This window comes from Mustelus asterias, chromosome 12, assembly GCF_964213995.1.
Source record: "Mustelus asterias chromosome 12, sMusAst1.hap1.1, whole genome shotgun sequence".
NCBI classification, from domain to species: Eukaryota; Metazoa; Chordata; class Chondrichthyes; order Carcharhiniformes; family Triakidae; genus Mustelus; species Mustelus asterias.
This window is the reverse complement of record NC_135812.1, coordinates 96864652-96887914: the sequence shown is the minus strand read 5'-3', so window position 1 is coordinate 96887914 and position 23263 is coordinate 96864652. Positions and strand designations below refer to the sequence as shown.

Genomic DNA, 23263 nt, shown 5'->3' with positions numbered 1-23263 from the left:
GTACAACTGAGGCCAGCAACCACAACTTTTGCATTTCATTTATATTCTGCTTTGATTTTTATTGAAGTAATTTTATATTTTCCCACTTAACAGACACTGATCTTAACCCAGCTATGACTATGCTCGGATTAATTAATCAATAATAATCAGTAGTGATCTATTTTCTAGATCTCATTTTTTCTTTGTACTGGCCCGCACAGCTGTTGCTTGGGCTAAGTTTCTGTTTTTCACTTTCTCAAGTTGGAATACCAAGACTACCGTTCTATAGCATTTTTTGACCCTTATACTACAGACCAAGTCGTTGAATAATTTTATCTGTTGTGGTCACCTGAAACATCAGAAGATTACGTTTAATTAATGGACGCAACACCTGATGATGGCAGATGAAAAGACGCCAGAGTTACACAAACCACTTGAACACTTCAAAGTCTGCGTAATCTTGTGGTCCGTGAGAAGAACTGATAAGGGCTGAGATTTGTTTTAGGAAAGCTTGTAGCAGGTTAAAACTGGAATGGAGCCAGAAAACCAGCTTAAAAGGGACATGGCTTCGGAGGCTCAGGGTTGCAGCTGGATAGAATAGTCAACCACGGGCAACAGGAGAAAGTGCCAGAGGTGGAGTAACTGACCATTGTGCCCACCCATGGGAGTTACTCAGCAACTTGGTAATGTATGCACCAAGGGAACGGTAGTAACGTGTACCAATTTGGGGAGCTGTCATGGAACAGACCAGATCGTGGGTTATTGTTTGTGTTCAAACAAGCGTCTGTTGTTTCTTCAGATATACAAAGAGCTTTCTCCTTTCAATCATTACCTTTCTTCCTTTTTCTATATTATCTTTCTTATATATTCTTTATTCTATAAGATTAAATTCATTATTCAATTATTGTTTGAACAATACTTGTCACAGCTGTACTCCAGACACAACCAGACTGGCTTCAAACCTAAATGAGATTCTTAAAATGGGATTCTTGTGTGTCTGCACAAGTTGCAGAAGATTTTGCTTTGTGCCCTACAGCTCTCTGTCCGCACAAAAAAAAACTTGGCTTTAGCTTATTTATTAGTGTCACAACTAGGCTTACATTAACACTGCAATGAAGTTGTGAAAATCCCTTAGTCGCCACACTGGCACCTGTTTGGGTAGACTGAAGGAGAATTGCAGACTCTGCAGACAGTGACCCAAACCGGGAATTGGACCCGGGTCCCTGGCACTGTGAGGAGGCAGTGCTAACCATAAAATGAAAGTGGAGACTGTGGGGAAGAGTTAAAAATCACTTGTTCAATTGCTAGTTAGACTGTGCTGTTGGAGCTATTGACATTGCTGAAAAGGTAAAGCCATCTTATAGTTAAGTCATTTGGATGACTGCCAATTCATTAAAAACCCATCACAATATTATACATGTTGATAAAGTATTGTACTCTTTCATCTCTGTAATCTAAAGATCAACTCCAAGACCAAGTGCATGAAATTGCTTTAACCTCAGTAAAAAAAAAAAATTTAACATCTGGTATTTAAAACTACTATTTAAAAAGTCTAATAACCAGCCTCTAGCATCAATTGGCCTGAATTTCAATTAAAATTCTACAGAGAAAAAAAAAATCACTAATTTTACTTGCATTCAGATCTCACGCATAATTTCTAAACTTTGTATTTTCTTTTATTTCTAAGCTATACATTTTGGCTTGTTCCTTTTCAAAGCTGCGCCACAGGTCAAAACAGCAGCAGCCTACCAAATTAGTGGAATATTTTCAAATACATTTTGAAAGTAATGAGGACTAAAGCATGTATCAGCTACCATAAATAGTTCGACATATTAAAAAAAAAGTGGATGAAAACACAAGTTTTATAAATGTACATATTTTTTTATCCACGTCACTAAGACAGACATATTATTGCACACGTTTTCAACAGATATTTTTGTCAATAAAAGGCAGGTGGCAAAACACAATGCCAAGACTGAACTCTTAATCAGAAGGAAGAAACCCTCAGACAAGAAAACCCATCAAGATTACATGGGGCAGATCAGAATACTAAAATAGATGTATATAATATATAGTAATTTACAACAACAGATTATATGATCAAAGCTGAAACCCTGAAACTGTGTCCTATATTAACTGCATTGATATTAGTCAATTATTTGACCCATATATATTTTATATAATAAATCTAATTTTCTTAAATAACGACTGGCAATTGACAGCTACCACTCCAAATGGCCTTCAGTATGGGTAATGAGTCAGAGGTGATGGAATCCGTGACACCAACATAAGGATACATGAAGAAAATCCACAAATAAAAAACTTTCAATTCTTAGCTCGTTGGAAGCACAAGATATTCTATACCAATCCTGGTATCAGATCAGCAATTCCTACATAATTCAGAACCAAATACCTAAACTTTGATTGCAGTTTGGTACTTCAGAAAGAGAGACAAACCTATTTTTGTTGGTCAGGTCAGAACAAGATTGATAATGTTGCCATTTGTATGGGAAATTATTATGTAACGATGGTGCTCAATCCTGGACATTGCACTCCAAATGATGAATAATTTCTGCACAAAGATTTCAAATAGGCTTGTCCAGAAAATAATTCTGCTTTCTTTAATTTTGTACCATGTTTACAACATTCAATCACTTCAACAATTGAATGCACCTGGGGGTGTGAAGAGTGAGAAAAGGAGGAAGAAAAATGCATTTTTAGTTTTGTACCATTTGTTAGGCATTACGAGAACTATTTGGGGACATTTTAACAGCATCAGAAATTACCTACATTTTCAGCTGTGCTCTGGTTAATAGAAGTTTAAACAATTTCACTTAAAATTTGAACTGTGCTATGACTAGGCCTAATTTTACAAATGAAATATAATCCTTAGATTTAAAAATGGACCTTCATCTAAACCTAAAGATTTTCTTCCAGCAAGCTGGGCTGCTTGTTGTTCTTGCTCCTTCACTTAGAGCTCCACATTTGAGTTAAACAAGTTAGTACATTCAGTTTGAAAAAGTACAATCCCAACTTCGATCTGCTTCTTATAGAGAGGGAGAGTCAACCATCAATAGTCATTATACCCAATTGCTTATGTTTGCTTTAGATTTAAAGCATAGATACCCTAAGCTTAAAGCAAGATTGCACTGAGTACTAACAACAGCAAAATATGCAAACCATAGGTTATTTTTGTTCACCAGATAGGAACACATTTTTGAAAAGCTATACATCCACTGTGTACATGGCAACTCCAAATGCCACAATGCTGATGCTAAACAAACTTTGAAGAACAGTTATTTCATGCTGGGTTCTTCTGACCTGGGGCCGGAAAGTTACGAACAGTGAAAACTGCTCTCCAATTAACCTCTGGAGTTCACAGCCTGCTGTAATTCCCTAACTTTGATACTTGGCAGCTCCCTGCAGGAAATATTTAAATAGTAACCTTAAAGAGTTAAAGTTGTTAAACACTGCTGCTCATTAGCATGCTAACGGCAGCCAGTGAGTATATTGCTGAACACTGGACAGAGGGACCTCAGAGTGACAGGATAGATTGAGAAAGAAATTAACACATATGGGATCTAGAGACTCAGAAACGGAGTACAAAAGCTGGGATATTATGCTGAACCTTGAGGATCTAGGATATTGCATCCAGATCTGGATCACACTTGAAAAGGTGCGAGAGTCCTTGAGAGGGTGCAAGTGAGAAGGATGAGGGATTTTAGTTACAAGATTTGGTTGAAGAAGGTGGGCTTGTTCGTCATGGAGCAAAGGAGCGTGAAGGAAGGTCTGATACAGATAGAGGTGTACAAGGTTATGGATAAGAGATATATTGGGGGGGGGGGGGGGGGGGGGGGGGGAAGTGTGAGGAAGAACCTTTTTATGCAGCAAATGTCAATCACCTGGAGCTCACTGCTTGAAAACACAATAAACAATTTGAAAAGGACATTTGGGTGAAGTCAACTTGCAGGGCTATGGGGATACAGCAGGGGAATGAGGCTAACTGGATTGCTCAACATTAAGCTGGCATGGATCCGATAGGGTGAATGGCCTCCTTCTCTGCCATGGATATCTTTAACGATAAACATCCTCTTTAAACCACTCAATTTCTAAGACACAACGAGCCTGGTTGCAGCCCCCTTCACTCCCCCAAGCCATGGCTCCGACTAGTTGAAATTTAAAAGAACTGTCAAATAAACAGTTCAGTTCTGGAAACAAACTTGACTTTCAAAAAAGAAAAAAAAGGGACAAGCTTGGGAATACAGTTTCTTTCCCACCTATTATTTCAGAAGAGATTTTTGGTCCCAGCTCCCAATTTACACAACAATTTTCAGCTCAATATTTGGATGCACATACTACAAGTAACTGGTCAGAACAAAAATATAAATTTGTAAGAGCCTTACTGACCTACTCGGGTTTTTCCATTCACAAAGGCTGCTGCCCAAGAGGCGCCCCCTGCTTCAGTACGATTGCAATGCTGAAATGTCCACCTAACCACAACAACGAATGGAGATGCCGCAAGTATTTCTCTTCTCCCACACCAGCCACCCAATAATGAAACTAAGCCGAAATGAAAATGAATTTTTGAAGCGACTGACAGCTTTCTGTACAGTGAACCTCTTCAAAGTTAGCAATAATAGGCAGGAGACCAAACCATACAACTCAAATCTGTCCTAAAATTAATACTGACCATCGATTGGTATGGAACCCCACTGCTTCACAAATTACTAAAACCCTCCCAATCTATACACGATAACAATTGGATTGTGAATGTTTTTGTTCAGGTAATATTTCAGTAGCTAGGCATGCAAATAATTTTACCTTTACTGTAAGCCAAACCAGTGATAGTTTCAGTTTCTTAACTTATAGGTCAAATGTCATGGGTAAATTGTAACCACTGAGCAAAGCATTGACTGATTTATTTATAAATTACGTAGGCAGTTTTGTGATACAATTTCAAGTAATTCCATCTACACACTGGGAATCTAACAGTTAAATGTTGAAGTATATTACTTGATGGTGGAATTACCAGTAAGAGCACAAATCTGAATATTGCTGCAGTCCTAACTGAATTTAATTGAAGAACCAGATGCATGTTACCCAAGACCCTAGTTAAATGACATGTCTCGCTTGTAACATTAGCTGCAATGGAGGCACCATCGAGTGCTTAATGAATACAAAACCGTTTCACAGAATCAAAGAAAGCAAAATACATTCAAAAATGAGCAGAAATTGATTTCCCCCCCACTCCCAAATGCTGGAATGATATGCCTCAGAAATTGCAATCGATTTAAGTCTGATATCAGCAAAGCTCAAAAATAGTTCTCTAGTTGTAAATGTCTTCCTTACAAAACCAGTTAACCAGGTAAATATCACATTAACATGTCAGTTAATACTGTAAACTTAAATCACATTCCACTGAATTGAACTCACTACATCGTTCTAACATTAACTTGGCAGATTTTTTTGTTATTCTCAGAATTCCCAAAACACAATATTCAATCATTTCAATACAATCTGAACAAGATATGAATTGGGCTGGTGCTCAAATTTGTAACTTTAAAAAATACAATTTTACAAATAAAATGTAAAATCTTAATTCAACTATTATAAGTGACACTTTTCCACAGGAAAGGTGTTTTAATTCTAGCTACATTTTTTCTAATATTAACATATTTCACATCAGTAACTTTCAATAGTTGTTTTTATAACCTATATCCTGAAGCACCCAAGAATTTAGTTACTTACACTGGTATTTTTACAGGAATTTGTTGTTTAATGAAAGACAATGTGTCTTGGTTTTAAGAGCTGAAGATTTGAAGCAAACAAACAGCAAGGAGAACTCTAAATTGATGCTTTATAAAGCAACAAGTTCTGTATAGTCAGTAAATCACTGATTAATGTATGCAGTAATGTTTTGATAGTCCTCAGTTTCTGGTTTTGTCTCAGAGTACCAATTCTGCATGCCATTTCAGTAGAACAGTACTCTGCTGGGAAAAGTACTTTAACATTCAATATACATATTGCAAAAGTATGACTGAATGAAATTGGAACTATCCTAATACATAGGATGAGAAATAAAAGTTTGGAGGGCTACATTCCCCCATACAGCAATCTTATGGCAACACTGGAAAAGTTAATTTTCTAAGCAACTAATCTTGACATTCAGAACCTTATTCTAACATATTCCCTGGAAACAAAGAACGTTTTTGGTGCCTAACAGAGTATTTGTTTCTTAATATTGTGCAAATGAAAATTAAAAGCATGAAAACAGATAATTCAGACTCAAAATGGTGCATCTTAATTTGTTGCCAATTCCCTTCTGCTCTCAAAAGCTGGACAGAATGATATCTGTTTTATAGGCACTTCATTTGCGAACTGTCGAACATACTTGATATATTGCATTAAAGTGAGATGGCAGACTTGCCGAACAATAAAGGCAAACTGTCAACTGGGACACCCTCTGGAGGGGGAAAATGGGCAGTCTAGTTATTTTGCACTGTTCAAGAATGGTCGGACATCCAAAAATCAATTATTCCAAATGGGCAAAATAGGGTAAATATATTTTTCTTTCACCCATTAAACAAGAAAAATAAGGAAACGCAGTAAGGAAAAATTGGCAGCTAGTGAGAAATGTCATTTGGTGTTAAGTAATGCAATTAAAAACCAATGCCCGCATTCTATGCTATATAGAAAACTATTCAAGTAAACAATTTGGAAATATGCCAGTTAACAGAAGCAGATAACAGTGCAGAACTTCCAAAAAGGAGGGTCTTGGCTTATTATGTCTTAATTTGACCATCAGATGAATCTGAACAGAACAAAAGTGGGACATTTTCCAATGACCGACTAACTGGTTAAAATTGCAGACAACCTTTGGTTAACGTGTTTTCACTGAATATCATGACTAGCTGCTACAATGAAATATAGGACTTCCGTTTTCATACCTCCAAGGGCAAAAGAAAATAAATATAATGGCAATGTGATTCTGCGTTTTGTCGCATAGACCAGAAACAATCTAACACACTGCATTTCCATGGAGTTCTGAATCCAGATTTTGCTCTTTTTGTTGGACTTAATAAGTTTCATAAAATTGTTGACATTTAATCCAGACTCCACTGCAGACCCTCAATTCACAGGCCGTTTATTCTCACATTACAGCTCCGTTAATACGAATGAACCTCTCCTCCAAACATCTTAATTTGGATTTGTAGCCAACATGAACTGCTTCAGCATCAGTCTTAATGTTCAAACCAATAACAAAGACACTGAACGTAAGTTTGTATTGCTCAGCTTTCAGCGCCTCTTCCTCCTGTGGGCTTCTTCAACTAATTGAAGTCATTTTCCACTGCAACAGTAAGTGAAATTATTAAGGATATGTCTTAATATGAAACAATTTTCTTTGGTAATATTCCATACACATTTCAACTATTCCAACTTTAATATATTGTGCAATATATACTCTTTGGAAGTTTTGTAGTTAGCATAAGTAATCTTGATGGTTAAATTTGAGATGGTTCGCATTCCATCACAAATATCTTAAATACAGAAATAATGTATCTGAGTTGAGATTTGATCTGGTTTTAACAAACTGAACCAAAATTACAAAAATACACCAATTTGGAAAGAATCACAATATTTTATATCGAATAGAATTGAAGAAAGTTTTTAAATGTTTGAAAATTAATATGCACAAATCAACCACGCAGATAACTGGAGTTTAAACGTCAAACTCACTGCCTTGCAAACAATTCATAAATGAGGGAAGGAAATCCACAACATAAACTCTCAACGATAAATATTGTGGAATTTTACAGCTATTAATGTATAAGCACCAAGTCCCATGGCGCAGCCCGGGATATGGGCAATCATGCTGAAAGACTTGAAGAGCAGCTTCTGGAGCAAATCTAGGATTTTGAACCTGGGTGGGAGGGAAGACATGTAAAGAAAGGGGAAAGGCACAACTGATTGTCCAAGAATTGGGAGTGGGACACTGGGGAGGAGAAAGCCACATTGTTGTCATGGAAATCAATTTCTGGAGAGTGGGTCCAAATACACCTGCACCCCTGGATTAGAATAAATTATTTTCCTCTGTGGGCTCTCAAATCTGTGAAACTAATTTGGGCAACTTCAATCTGGTACACGCAACAGGATTAAACTGACCAACAATTATTCAGAGCCACAAAAACATCTGTGGGAAGTGGTAAAATTCATGCCAGCGAAGAACAAGATAGTTTCCCAAAGCATCAATAACTTGCATTGAAATAGTGCCTTGACAAAGAGTATTATCGAGACAAATTTGACACCGAATCGCATTAGGTTAGAACAGGCGACTGATAACTTGGGTTTTAAGGAGCACCTTAAAAAGGCAAAGAGAGAGATGGAGAAGCAAAGAGGTTTCGGGATGGATTTCATGCATGTGGCTTAGACAGCCGAAGGCACAGTCAAAGTGTGCTGAAAGTTAAAGTTAATTTATTAGTCACAAATAGGCTTACAATGAAGTTACTGTGAAAATCCCCTAGTCGCCAGGGCTTGTTCAGGTACACGGAGGGAGAATTTAGCATGGATAATGCAGCTAATCAGCACGTCTTTCAAACTGTGGGAGGCAACCGGAGCACCCAGAGGAAACCCACGCAGACACGTGGGAGAACGTGCAGATTCTGCAGAGGCAGTGACCCAAGCCAGGATTTGAACCACCGTGCAAGAGAGCGCAGGATGCGCAAGAGGTGCGAATTAGAATACAGAGGTCTTGGAGGGTTTTAGGACTGGAGATCATTTGAGAAATAAGGGCAGGCAATCCAGAGTGGGATTTGGAAACACGGATGAGAATTTTGAAATGTTAGACTGGGAGTGATACGCAAATGGAATTTGTGTTAGAATATGGGCAACATTTGAATGTGTTCAAGTTTATGGAGACACTGTTGAGACGCGAATGAAGGCGCTTTAAAATCCTTATTTGGACTTGCTACACTAGGCTGTAAATCACTGACAGTAACACTGAGTACCACTGGAATAATGCTCTGTTAACTGTTTTATTACAGGTGAAAGAGCACGACCGTATAATACTTACACTTTTAAAACCTGGAAAACTTTCCTGAATGAGTAGTAGACCAAAAATTCCTTCTGTTCTGCATTTTCTGGAAAGCATTAAAACTTCTTCTCCTCTCTTTTTTAAATTTCTTCATTTTTTTAATCTGAAAAGTACAAAATGCCGATGACAGCTATGACCCAAGCAAGACTAGCTCCTTTTATAAAGCCAGATTGAAGGAATGTGCATCATTATGGGTAAATCTATAAAACAACTTCCAGGTCCCAAAGGATGGAAAAATTACATTCAAATTCTGATTGCGCTGCACCTTGTTGCCAAGAAATGTACAAACACCGCAGACAGTACCAGTGATTGGGGACAGGGAACCATCTTGGGAGAGAAAGTTTGAGATGGCTCCCACCCGCTTCAGGGTTGTTCTGAGCCCCTTGACCTGTGACCTTCTATTGTCTGTTTGGAGGGTGCTGCTGTACACAGGTTCAAAAGTGATATGCAAACTTTGAATTGTCTTGGGACCGAATGCCCAAGCCATAATTGAAACCACATCTCTTCTCACTTCCAGCAGGGAGCCACATTAAGAAAAGGTGATCACCATGAACAAAGTGCTCACCTTTGGAACACTGGTTTCAGTATTCCATGATATCACAGGTTCTTATTGAAGGGAAAGAGTGATACAGGAAGCAACAATTTCACTGAGTGCCTACTGCGTCCCCTCTTGCTCCTCATCAAAAGATCAACTGTTGCTATGGGCGGGGATTTTGGAGCAATAATTTTTTTTTTTAAACTATCAGTAGCTACTTCTCAAGCCAAACTTAACCCACAGGTTAGTGTTCCAACACCCTGGATAAAAGGAGATAAAAGTCAGAAGTTCCAAATATTTAACTGTAGTGAAACCTCAATACTGAATGTATGTACTTGAATTCAATTACATAAATATAAATGCTCAAGGTAACCTCTTACCTTCCCCTTGTCGAACTCTTCATCCCATTCGTCAATGACTTGTTCATATTCTGTCCATTTTGAATCATCTACAGCATCTTCATTGACAGCTGATACTGTCCCATCCCAAGTCAGCACTAAGCACAGAACATTGGCAAAAGAGGAGCATGATTTAGAAATGCAAAAAAAGAGTATCTTTACAAAAATCTAAACATTTCACTCATGGTCCATCACATTTTTCTCTAGAGCAGTTAAAAATGCTACAGATCAATGGGAAGAACGTTAATGCAAAAACAAACAAACATTCTTAAGGCACGTCTATCAATTACGGGTTACAAAAAAAACGTACTTAGTGTCTTTAACTGGCTCCATCACCTGGTTAAAAAGTAAACATCTCACCAACTTTACCAAAGAGGCCAGTCAGTTAGTAAAAAGTGGATATTCAGTGTCTTGTCCTAAAGGGATAGGAGAAATGGCAACGAGGTTGGTTCAGATTGGTGCTGGGTCAATTCAGTTTATCTGTAGGGGCAATGAAACTGGCCTCAGGTCCCCTCCCCTGTTAATGAGGCGTGAGGAGGTCAGTTCGTGGGCAATGGGTCTGGCCTTAAAATGACTTGTATAAAATAACAGAATTCTCTGAGATTGTAGAACTATAGCCCATGGGAAATCATTGAACTTGAGGTTGGGTTAGCAGGGAACGTGAAAAAAGAAACTGAAAGCAACTTCTAGACCATGATCTTATTGAAGATCCCTTGGGAGCAGGTTTTCAAAAAACACTGAACTAACAACACTTTTTAAACACTATGTAGTAGTATTTTACTGGGACTTCAGCACATCCCTTTGTCACTTGCTCAGTGATGGTGTAAATTTCGTTGCTAAGAGAGAAGACATCAAAAACCATGAAATAGCTTTAACTTAAATTATTTTCCCTACCATCAGTTCCATAAGCCTTGTAGTTTGAATGTTTCAAGAGCTCTTGAACGACGTCCGAGTGTTTCTTCCCATCCCAGGCTAAGGTTGCATTGGGCACGACAGCAGGTACAGGTCCATCCTCACCAGAGTGTTTTTGAGACCGTTTATACCCTTCTGTTACCTGGCTGTCCCACACGAACACTGGAACTTGAGCAGAGAACAACATACAATGGCACTGAGTCAATACTTTGTCCTTTGCACAAATCAAAATCTTGCAAAACCTCCAGCATAACCTGTGTGACTACAACTTTGTTGTATCTCCATGATAAGACAATCAAAATCTAAATGCCAGTTTTAATAGAATCAGGATTTGTCTAGAGAAATTCCCATAATTTTGATGACCATCTAGAGAAGTAAAAGGTAGCAATGCAGGTATCAGTGTTACCAAAGGATTGGCCATGAAAGAGTGTCCAGCTGCATGTATGAACTCATCTCTACAGCGTTTCCAACTGAGGTGGATAAACAAACCAACCCAAGCAGGAAGAATACAGATTTTTTTCCTTTTAAAATGAGGATTGGAAGGAATCAAGGGTGAACAAAAACAGTTAGAACCCATAAGGAAGTTTTCCATCAAGTACCTGGAGGGCCATCCTACAGCACCCATTCCCCAAATATGCAAATAGAAGTCATCTACAAAGATCTAATCTGGCCTCCTGTCAGATGAGGCACAAGGATTCCGTTTTGAGTCAACAAAGCTCTGGTTTATCTGACACAGACATGTTTAGAATAGTATTTACAAGTCTAACTGGTCTTAAAAAGGAGAATCAATTAACAGAGCCCAAGTTCTCATTGTAGCTAGATGTACGAAATGCCTGTTATCAATCAGGAAAGCAAGCATAGTCAATAGGAATTCAATACCACAGCCATATTCTACTTGATAGAGCACCCTTAAATGAACCTAGGAGGTTTTGGAGGAAATAAATTGTCACTGTGGGATCAAGTGATGTCAATTTGAGGCCACTGTAGTGCTCCAGAAGTTGGGAATAGGTCTATCTTCAGAATGCAAACATAAGTACAAGCCATCAAGTGAGGGCTGTCCAATATGGAGAGATCGATTGGAATGGGTCTATGCACCCCGGAGTCTAGAAGAATGAGAGGTGCTCTCATTTAAATGTACAACATGTTTTAGAGAGCTTGACAGGCAAATGTTGAGAGGTCATTTCCCAGGATCAGTCAGCAGCACTCAGTCAAAATGTTGTAGGTTCAAGTCTCACTCCAGGACTGAAACAAACTTCTAGGCTGACAATCCAACACCGAAAAAGTGCCGGTTTGTGCATCTCACTCTTCCGAACTCCAGAGAGCAGAGACCCATTCCATTTAATCTCTCCACATAGAACAATCCTCTTTTGAACACCGGAATGAGCCATTAAATGAAGGTTTTACTCCCAGCTTCTGGAGCATTACATTTGGAGCGGCTGTCTTGCAGATCATGAGGAGTTCCTGCTCAGGTTAGCAGAAGAGATTCCACAGCACCATTTGAAACATTTCAGGGGAGTTTACCAGGCCTATACTGATCTATCAACATCACAAAAACAGAATATCTGGTCATTATTATGTTGCTTTTTGTGGCAGCTTACCATGTGCAAACTGGCTGCTGCATTTCTTACATCAGTGACGATACTTCAAAAGTGTTTCATTAGCTGTTACACACTTTTGACATATTCAGTGATCATGAAAGGCACTATATAAATTCAAGTGCTTCTTTCTTTCAGATGTCAAGTCCAGCACTAGGGTTATAATCTCAGGGTAAACACCCTGGCCGCTTAGGATTATGAGGAGCAATTTCTTCAATCAGGGATTATGAATGCTTGGAATTCTCTACCCCAGGAAATTGTGGATGCTCAATGAGTGTATTCAAGACCAACACTGCTAGATGTTTGGCTACCAAGGCAACTATGGGATGTGGAAATTGAGTCGGAAAGTGGAGTTGCAGTAGTGCAGTCACTATGTCATTGACTCGAGGGTTTGTAGGTTTACTTCTGCTCCTTTTTTTAAAAAAATACTGTGCTAGAATAGAGTTTCCTGCATTCAGAAATAGCATTTGAACTGCAAATAAAAGCTTCAATTAAAATAATTTGACTGTAAAACTAAGAAACATGTAAAGCAATTGGAGAAAATTACAAAATGCAATAGGTCCCAATGACAGGACAGTTAAGACAGAGGGTAGGTGCTGAAGGAACATTGCTGTAGAACACTGCAGGAAGAACTAAATTTCTAGTTCCTACGTCAAACTACTTTGAAGTGACAAGTGAATTTCTTTGATCAACAGTTACCCAGTCTAAACGGTGTTTTGTCTGTATAGCGCATAAGAAACAATACTTTTCACTGTATCCCAATACACGTGACAATAATAATTCAAATCTACTTTCAGATAAAAAGCTTAATAGATGCCTTTCATTAGAAGGTGGCCACATGGCAACTGCATGCAAAAGAATGTCTAAATCTTGCCTTTTCACTGACACAATAAATTGTTCCTTTTTTTAAAAAAAAGGTGGTTTAAAAGAACTGCAATGAAATACTGTACCTTGCTGACTTTTGTTTTTAGTAGACTGATCCACTGGAGGGTCAGAACTTGCACATTCATCTGAGCTCATGCTTCTCTTTCTTTTCCTGTGTTTTTTCTCACTTTTGTCACCTTTCATCTCATGATTTCTCTTTCTTGGTTCCAATTCTTTAAGCCTTCCCAATTCTTCTTCATCCTGCCGTTCATTCCACCCTGAACAACTGAGAAGTAACAGGGATTAATGTAAAGATTTTCTATTACAATTAAAAACAGAACTGCGCTTTCAAAAATCTTTTACTAAGTTATAGAATTATTCATTTATAGGAAACACCCCCTTGTGCAGAACTTTTCCATCCTGCACGCCACGGGAATCATAGCAGGCGGAGTGCGGACCATGCAAAGGTCTGTTGACCTCGGGTGGGATTTTCCGGTTTTGGGGCGAGTGCGGCCGGAAGATCCCACCCAATGAGTTTCACTGTTCAAATTACATCCTATGGAGTACATTAAAAGCTGGAGCTTTTCTACAATCTGGACTCCCCACAGCTTCAGCCAATTAACAGTGGAAATGCGCAGTCAAGCCCAAATGCCTGATCCTCAGTTTGTGCCACTGTCCATTGGGTAGGCCATCAGTAGGACAAGTCAGCCAGCCTTGGATTCCATTCCTAAATCACTGCAACTGATATTTTCTAGCACAGCATAGCATATGGCATGAAAAATTCCAGATCAAATACCCACTTCGCATAATCGGGAAGTGAAGAAAATATTCATGCAAATTTAATTAAGAAAAAAAAAAATTCATGGGATGCTGCGTCACAGGCTAAGTCAGCATTTAATGCCCATCCCCAAGTGCCCTCGAGAAAGTGGTTTGAGCTGCCTTCTTGAACTACTGCAGACCATGTGCGTAGGTACACCTACAGTGCTGTTGGGGAGGGAATTCCAGCATTTTGACCCAGCGACAGTGAAGGAGCAGCGGTATATTTCCAAGTCAGGATGGTGTGCGCCTTTGAGGGGGAACATCGAGACAGTGGTGTTCACAGATGTCTGCTGCCCTTGTCCTTCTAGATGGTAGCAATCACGGGTTTGGATGGTGGTTGCCAAGGTGAGTTCCTGCTGTGCATCTGGATGATGATAACACTGCTGCAACTATATCATTGGCGAAGGGAGTGCCAATTAAGCAGTCTTTGTCCTGGATGGTATCTAGCTTGTGCTGTTGGAGCTGGATTCATCCAGGCAAGTGGAAAGGGTTCCATCGCATTCCTGACTTGTGCCTTGTAGATGGCTTTGGGGAGTTAGGAGGAGAGTTACATGCTGGAGGATTGACCTGCAGTACAGTTTGAACAACAATTTTGTCCTGCAGGAAGTGATGACAGATGACCTCTCCAATGAGAGGATTAAAGGTACATCAGTATGTAGCTATACACGAGATGGCAAATATTTTGGGCACAAGGATGTAGATCACAAGGAAAATATTATTGAAGCTAGGTTTCTCAGCTTCTGGGAAAAAAAGTGGGAAAGATGGACTTCTCTTATGCTTGCAATAGTGCTTAATCAATACCAACCACATGTCTCAAAGTTAGAAAGCGATAGTCTGCCTAGTGGTAGCATGGTCTTTGTTGATGAACACAAGGCTAGATCAAAGGCAAGGCTCAAAGAAGGAATGCCCAGGCACACTTGTGAGAATTGAGTTCTGCCACTCCCAAGTCGCATATATAAATAGCCCTTGGATTCAAAGTAGCTTCAGCAAAATCAGAGGTGGTTTTCTGCAACTATGTTGAAGTTAGCATCCCAGGGATAAAAGAGTCAATAATTGACCAGGAGAGAGCAAAGAGGAATGCAGAACATCAATCACCATGATTCTAACAAATCAGAAAATAAACCCCCCTCCCCCCCCCCAAACTAGAGAAATAATTACATACTTTTCCACAGCAGACTCAGCAAGGTGTATTTCATCAGACACTTTCCCACATTTCTTATGCTTTTTCCTCTTTTTCTTAATTTTCTTCGAGATCAACTCTTGTGCTGAAATGTTCCTCTCGATGGATTCCTCCTGCAACACATCAACCAACTTTAGCAACTGTTGCACTGAATCGTTCCGGACACTTTGCCAAAACAAATCCATGAAAATATACCGATTTGACCACATGGTATATTTATAGATGCACAAGTGAATTCCCACCATCTGCATACAAATAAATACAAATAGTATACAATTAACAGTAACCTCGTATTTAATGTTGGTCTTTAAACAGGGTAACTTTTTGTTGTAATTTGTATTATATACTGACATTCCGGATGTCAATAAACTTTCCAGCTTCCAATAGACGGATTATCTAACAAAACTGATCCACACTGCTTAACTCAGTACCTATCACATCTGAATTCTAGACTCTGATAGAGTCACTTTATTGGTACACTTTCCAATTTTATTCATTTACTACAGCGGATTAACATTTCATGGAAGCAGGTGCCAGAATTGTAATGGTCCTTGTGCGTCACTGAAGTCTCAAGGAACTGGGAAGCAAAACCATCCAATTTGGTAGATGGAGGCTGAGGTGGGGGGTGGTTAGTGAAGAGCTGTTGGAGAAAGGAATAGCCCATGCCAAAGAAAAGGTGGGATGGGACTGGAGTGGAGGGAGTGGTGGGGCAGGGAGACATTTTGTGCATGCCCTTATTTCAACTCCATCCATTTTCAGAGAAACGGAGGGGAAACAAGCTGCACATTCAGACATTTAATGCCTGGTCCATGAGCAAATAATCATTGAAGCAGGCTGACCATCACAGTTCATTTTGATCATCTGAAGGAGAAAGGATCAACTCGATTAGAGATGTAACAGGAGAACTCTATTCTGTTTCATTAATGACCAGGAAATTAATATATTGATTCAACAGTGGAAGTCCAGCAACCTACCTGTAGTTGGTCACAAACGCCATCATTCTCCACTGTCATATGTCGTTTTTCCCTTTTCTTACTTTTGTGTTTACTATTAGTCTTGGCAGCTTCATCACACTTCGTCTGGTTGAATGATTCAGAATCAAAATAAGTTGCATCTCTTTTCAAAGATTTATGTTTCTTCTTTGTTTTTTCACTGCTGTTCCATGACTCCATGGAGCTAGCAATGCAGTGTTTGTGTGTCTTAGCTGCTATTTCAGTCTTGGAAGTGCACATCTTACCAGCACTTTCACCAGATAAAGTATGGTTTTCCAATGAGGTAACACTGCCATTTATTAGAGGAGAGGGCAGCCGAGTTGCTTTCATAACTTCCAATGATAGTAGCTGCGACTCAGAGAAACTAGAACTACATGATTTCTTGGAGATTTGAGATGGAGAACTAAATCCTGTTTGTTGGGAAATCTGCACTTTTGGAGTAGGTGGGAAAGTCCTAAAAGTAAAATAGACAAGTATTGCATTCAGAAAATTCATATGCAACTTATTTCATAGCAACGCGCACGCAACTTTACAGCATGGGAGAATGGACTGACAGGATTGCTCGAGAAAAACAGAATGGATTTCTTGCGTCAAACAGCCCCTTTCTGTGCCATAATGACTAACTTTAACCAGAATCACTCAGCATCTGAAGTGCCAGTTCATGAAATACAGACATCACAGGCAAAGACAGCATTTATTATCCAATTTTAATTGTCCTCGAGAAGGTGCCAGCAAACCTTTATAAACACTATTTCCATGTCTCTATGCACATATTGAATAATGCTTCTTTAATGAGACTTCTCAAATGGAAATCTAGGGCTCTGAACACATTGGGGATATGGCTCAAAAGCAAAAAAAAACCAAAAGGAATTAATTCTTACTGTAAACAAAATATTAAACCATGGTTTTGTGGAAACTAAAGTAAATAGAAATATATTCTTCCAGATAAGTGTTTAGCTGATGAGGAAATATTGCAATTTTATAGTCTGGCATACTCAAAATACATGAGACAAAATTCAACGTAAATGCATTCGGCATATTGCATTTTATGGTCAAACCAGCAGCATCTGATATATGTTACTTATTTCAGTGTCCAAAAAAATTCTTGATGCAGCCAAGAGGTCACAAGTTATGTAAACAAGTCTGAGAGAGCGATGTTCCAGCCTCCTATCCATCAACTCCATCTAAACTTGCCATTGCCTTGGAAAAGCAGCCATCATCAAGGACCCCATGCACCCTGGACATATTCTCTCCCACCTTCTTCCGTCGGGAAAAAGATACAAAAGTCTGAGATCATGTACCAACTGACTCAAAAACAGCTTCTTCCGTGCTGCCAGACTTTTGAATGGACCTACCTTGTAACAAGTTGATGTTTCTCTACACCCTAGCTAGGATTGTTAACACTACATTCTGCACCCTCTCCTTTCCTTCTTCCCTATGTACTCTATGAACAGTCTGCTTTGTCTGTTTAGCATGCAAGAAACAATACTTTACACTGTATCCTAATATATGTGACAATAATAAATCAACATGCTTTGGTTCTTAAAAATTACAATTCTTATCAAAATTCTTGATAATTTTAGTACTGAAGGAATTCCCATACAATGACCTATATTTTGTACCAGAGTCAGCATAATGAAAAATAAGTAGAGGCCATTTGCAGCTCTCAGCTTACTCTGTCAAGCCTAAGATTGCCCATTGGAACCAAAAGGTCAACATAAGATATCAAGTTGTATGCATATCACAAACAAATGTTACAGGATGTATTCCACACTCTTGCAAATGCTGGACACAGAAGATGACATTTCATCACTATTATCCTGTGAGATGCGAGTACTGGAAGGAACTATAAATATGCCAAAAATCTACCTAAATCAAAGAACACAGTTTTAATAAAATTCTGCTATTACCAGCAATGATCTCTTATCAGGATGTATGCAGTAAAGTACTTTAAATGGGATACCCAGCAGAATTACTTAAATTTCTCATAAAAAGTCAGCCAGGGGCAGCCATACATCATCCCAGCCTTGTCCTATGACCAAGTGATTGATTCTAGACTGTTCATTGCTACAAAATTATGGCTTCAATTTAAGGATCAAATCTGCTTTATTGAATGTCCCAGTTTTCATTATCATTAATCATTGAAAATAATGAATATGATGCAATTAAGAAATTTTCTTGATTTGCGGTCCTGGTCTCTCAATGGCATTAGGTTGGAAATACCAGGTTACTGATCCAGTACAATAAAGGAGGTATTGTGTTAAAACATTGCTGAGTTTGTCTTCCTTGGTCTGTGATGGAGATCATGCAAGCTAGCACTAGTTTCCCCTCCGAAGGTACTGTGCCCCTCATATTTAAATTTCCCCATAAGATCCCTTTGCAAAACAAGTCTTGGATGACAGTAATTTCCTCCTGTTAAACAATGGGAGGCTGAAGTCAAATTTGTTCCCAGCAACAAACTCTACATTCCTGCCACTGACTCCAGTCCCACTCCAGGCATTGTCAGTTTGAATCTTACTGTTTGCAACCTTGGCATCCGGAGGTGAGCTTCTAACTCCATATACCCTCCATTGCAAAGATCACCTACCCCAACTCTGCAACATCTGTCTACTACTCAAGTCTTCAATGATGCTTTGAATTTTCCAAGGTTTCCCTTTCATCCAACCTCCAAAAGCCTCAAGTGATTTGTTGCCAAAATTCTATTCTACACCAGGACACAATCACTCAGTAAGAACAGGACTGATGATAGACAGGAACTGCAGTTCTCCCACTGCTTCAGATCAGTTCATGGTCTTGCCTCTCCCTGCAACATCACCTCCACCCAAAAACTGTCAATCCTGAAACTCTGATCTCGTGGAAAGTCTTCCCAGTGTCCACTGCGGGTAGGTAGCTAGCTAGCACACTCGCCTCAGAGTCAGGTTGTGGATTCAAGTCTTAGTCCAGGGCTTCAGTGCAACAATCCTCGATGACACTCCAATGCAGTACCAAAGGACTGTTGGAGATGCCGTCTTACAGACAGGACATTAAACCAAGACCCTCAAATGGGTGCGTTGGATTCCATGCCACTAGTTTGAAGAGTAAAAGGAGTTATTCTCAATGTACTGGCAATATCTATCCCCCAAACTATCAGAGATTATCCAGTCATTATCACATTGCCGTTTAAGGGAGTTTGCTGTAGACAAATTGACTGCTGCATTTCCTAAATTATAACAGTGATTGCACTTCAAAGCACTGACTATTTGACATACCCAATACAAGTGAAAAACAGTGTGTAAATTAAAGGTTTTTTTTGCCCCAGCACTACTGACAAGGCCTTAGAATTACATTTACAAACCTCTATATACCTCTTCACCTCACTCACCTTAAGAGCTTACTTAAGATCAATCCTTTGTCCAAGCTAACCTTGATATTTTGGCAAGTTTCCAAACCAAAAAGGTTAATTTGGTTTCTCTTTTCACAGATGCTGCCTGACCTGCTGTGTATTTCCAGTATTTTGTCTTCTTCGGCTGCTTGTTAATTTTTGTCTAATTATACTTTGCTGAAGCACCTTGGCATGTCTTTTGTGCTTTGAAGGGACTATTTAGTCATTGTTAAATTTATTTATTTATTTAAAGGCTTCAAACAATGATCAGATACATGTGCCCCTCCCAAATAAGAGCAATAATCTCAGAATCCCCTTGGTAGCAAATGCCTTGCCCTGTCTACTAAATATGGGATTCGTGATATTGGATTCACCAGATGCAATTAATGAGAGTCAAGCGACTTTATCGCAATTATTGATTAAAACCACTTAGCTGCCTCTTCCAACCAGCGTGGCTTCAACTTGATGAAAGCTTTCTTTAATGAGTGGTACAAATTTATCTTACCTAGTTTTGTCTGCAGAAGAAAACATGTGGCCTTTTTTCATTAATTTTGCTTTGTGGGCTGATGAGAGGAATGGGGAGTATGGTTCATTTTCTGTCACCTTCCAGCTGTACGTGGCCTGCAGTTATTGACATAAATAAAAACTTGGTGGTCTAAAAAGCATCCATGAGTGCAGAAAACATAAAAGAGGGTATGGCAAAGAAGAATCAAAAAGTTTTCATGGTTAGACAGCTAGGGAAGCAAAGTAGGACAACAACAGACAAGAAAATGTCAAAACAATTAGCAGTTACTCCACAGAAAAGAAAATTTGCAGTTTTAGACTAGAAATACTGGACATAAAGAACAAGACTAGCAGAATAAAGAACAATCTTTTTTTAAAAATTATACTCTTAGCACAAGTTTTTCAGCATCCAAGTTCCATTTTTAGAAATGAATGGAACTAAACACAGCTTTTGTGCACTTATGACAGCTTATCACTCAGTTTAACACTAAAATAACAGTTCTGTCAAGACAGTAATCCAGCAAATATTGTTTGCAGTCCACCAGAGATATATAATTTGGGATGTCACATTTAATTCCTCCCATACCATCACTTAGCTTCATCAATCCCCATGACCAAAACCCAAAGAGTAAGGTTCTCTGACCACTACATGAATGCAAGGTGTGCTTTCAGACTGATGTATATAGGTCATGTAAATACCAATTTCACAGATCATGAATCACCAGTGTTCAACCTTGGGCATGTGCGGCACAAGTCACGTAGTTTTAGAAATGACAGGCACAATCATGAAAATGTGGTTCTTTCAAAGAATCATATAATCTCGAGTGCAAAAAGTAGGCCATTGAGCCCATTGAGACTGCCCCAACTCTGATGGAGTATCTTACCCAGGCCTCTCCCCGTAACCCCACACATTTACCATAGCTAATCCATGTAACCTACACATTTTGGGACAAAGGAGCAATTGACCTTTCCTTTACTTGACATTTAATATTGTATCTGCATCCTCTCAACCACTGCAAAAGTAAATCTGCTTTGATCTATTCGCCAATCCCTTCACAATTCTGGTTATGTAGTGTTACATATTTGAAAGAATTAGGTTTTTTTTAAAAAATTGGGCTTGAACCTAAAAAGTAATACTTTGGACTTAAGGATATGGCTTCTACAATTTAGTTGGGAGTCAATTTATTTTTACAATTTTGAATCGACGTACGGTGGAGTGCAGCCGCTCATGCTTTATATCAAAATATAAATAAATAGGTGGATTCTGGACAAAAAAGTTAGGGTTACTGCATCTAATCACTTGTCATTAACCTACACTGGAAAACTAGATTCTGGACAAGGTAACATCTCTCGTGGTCAAATAACCAGCTGACACGCAGTCCTGCAAACACATGCGGCATGGTCATTTGGGCAACTTATTGGGGGATTGCCTGTGAAGTTGTACCGAGCACAGATAAACACCTTCCCCATTCAGAGGAACCTGCGATGCTCAAGAACAAAGCATTGGAATGCCACCTGAAGCTAAATAATGCAAATAGCACCAGAACAAATTAATCTGCATGATTACATAATCTTTTATCTAATAAAAGCAAACGAGAGGGTTGTTAGGGAAAGAATCGGACCGCTCAGGGACAAAGGAGGGGAATTATGTTTAGAACCAAAGGAAGTAGGTGAGATCCTAAACGAATACTTTGCATCAGTATTCACAAAGGAGGGGGACATGTTGACTGGTATTGTCTGAGAGAGATGTGTTGACCCATTAGAAAAAATCTCAATTACAAGGGAGGAAATGTTAGGTTTTTTAGGAAACATTAAGACAGACAAATCCCCAGGGCCGGATGGCATCTACCCTAGACTCCTCAGGGAGGCGAGAGATGCAATTGCTGGGCCTCTAACAGAAATCTTTGTCTCTTCACTGGACACAAGTGAGGTCCCAGAGGATTGGAGGATAGGAAATGTGGTCCTGTTATTTAAGAAGGGTAGCAAGGATAACCCGGGTAATTATAGGCCGGTGAGCTTGACGTCTGTGGTAGGGAAGATGTTGGAGAAGATTCTTAGAGATAGGATGTATGCGCATTTAGAACTGAATAATCTCATTAGCGATAGACAGTATGGTTTTGTACGAGGGAGGTCATGCCTCACAAATTTGGTTGAGTTTTTTGAGGAGGTGACAAAAACGATTGACGAGGGAAGGGCCGTGGATGTCGTCTATATGGATTTTAGTAAAGAGTTTGACAAGGTCCCTCATGGCAGGCTGGTGCAAAAGGTTAAATCTCACGGGATAAAAGGTGAGCTAGCTAGATGGGTGGAGAACTGGCTCAGCCATAGAAGACAGAGGGTAGCAGTGGAGGGGTCTTTTTCCGGTTGGAGGTTTGTGACTAGTGGTGTTCCACAGGGCTCTGTACTGGGACCTCTGCTGTTTGTGATATATACAAATGATTTGGAGGAAGATGTAGCTGGTGTGATCAGTAAGTTTGCGGACGACACAAAGAATGCTGGAGTTGAGGATAGTGATGAACATTGTCAGGAGAATACAGCAGGATATAGATAGGCTGGAACATTGGGCGGAAATATGGCAGATGGAATTTAATCCAGATAAATGCGAAGTGATGCATTTCGGTAGATCTAATGTAAGGGGGAGCTATACAATAAATGGCAGAACCATCAGGAGTATAGACACACAGAGGGACCTGGGTGTACAAGTCCACAGATCCTTAAAGGTGGCAGCACAGGTGGAGAGGGTGGTGAAGGCGGCATATGGCATGCTTGCTTTTATTGGACAGGGCATATATAAAAGTTGGCATATGATGTTGCGGCTGTATAGAACAATGGTTAGGCCACATTTGGAATACTGCATCCAGTTCTGGTCGCCACACTACCAGAAGGATGTGGAGGCTTTGGAGAGAGTACAGAGAAGGTTTACCAGGATGTTGCCTGGTATGGAGGGTCTTAGCTATGGAGGAGAGATTGGGTAAACTGGGGTTGTTCTCCCAGGAAAGATGGAGGATGAGGGGCGACCTAATAGAGGTGTAT

General features: G+C 39.4%; 1 protein-coding gene across 10 annotated transcripts in view; it reads right to left on the bottom strand.

Moving 5' to 3' along the window:
• Positions 1 to 4881: 4881 nt before the first annotated feature.
• Positions 4882 to 23263, bottom strand: part of usp36 (ubiquitin specific peptidase 36) — a 54426-nt gene continuing 36044 nt past the window's right edge. For all 10 annotated transcript variants that reach the window (XM_078225670.1, XM_078225666.1, XM_078225669.1 and 7 more), the window contains 8 exons: positions 20232 to 20347; positions 16348 to 16819; positions 15356 to 15486; positions 13461 to 13660; positions 10898 to 11083; positions 9986 to 10101; positions 9050 to 9173; positions 4882 to 7327 (listed from right to left, as the gene is read on the bottom strand). In XM_078225670.1, coding sequence (XP_078081796.1) covers positions 9054 to 9173; positions 9986 to 10101; positions 10898 to 11083; positions 13461 to 13660; positions 15356 to 15486; positions 16348 to 16819; positions 20232 to 20347 — 1341 coding nt within the window. In that variant the 3' untranslated portion in view covers positions 4882 to 7327; positions 9050 to 9053. The remainder of the gene's footprint in view (positions 7328 to 9049; positions 9174 to 9985; positions 10102 to 10897; positions 11084 to 13460; positions 13661 to 15355; positions 15487 to 16347; positions 16820 to 20231; positions 20348 to 23263) is intronic.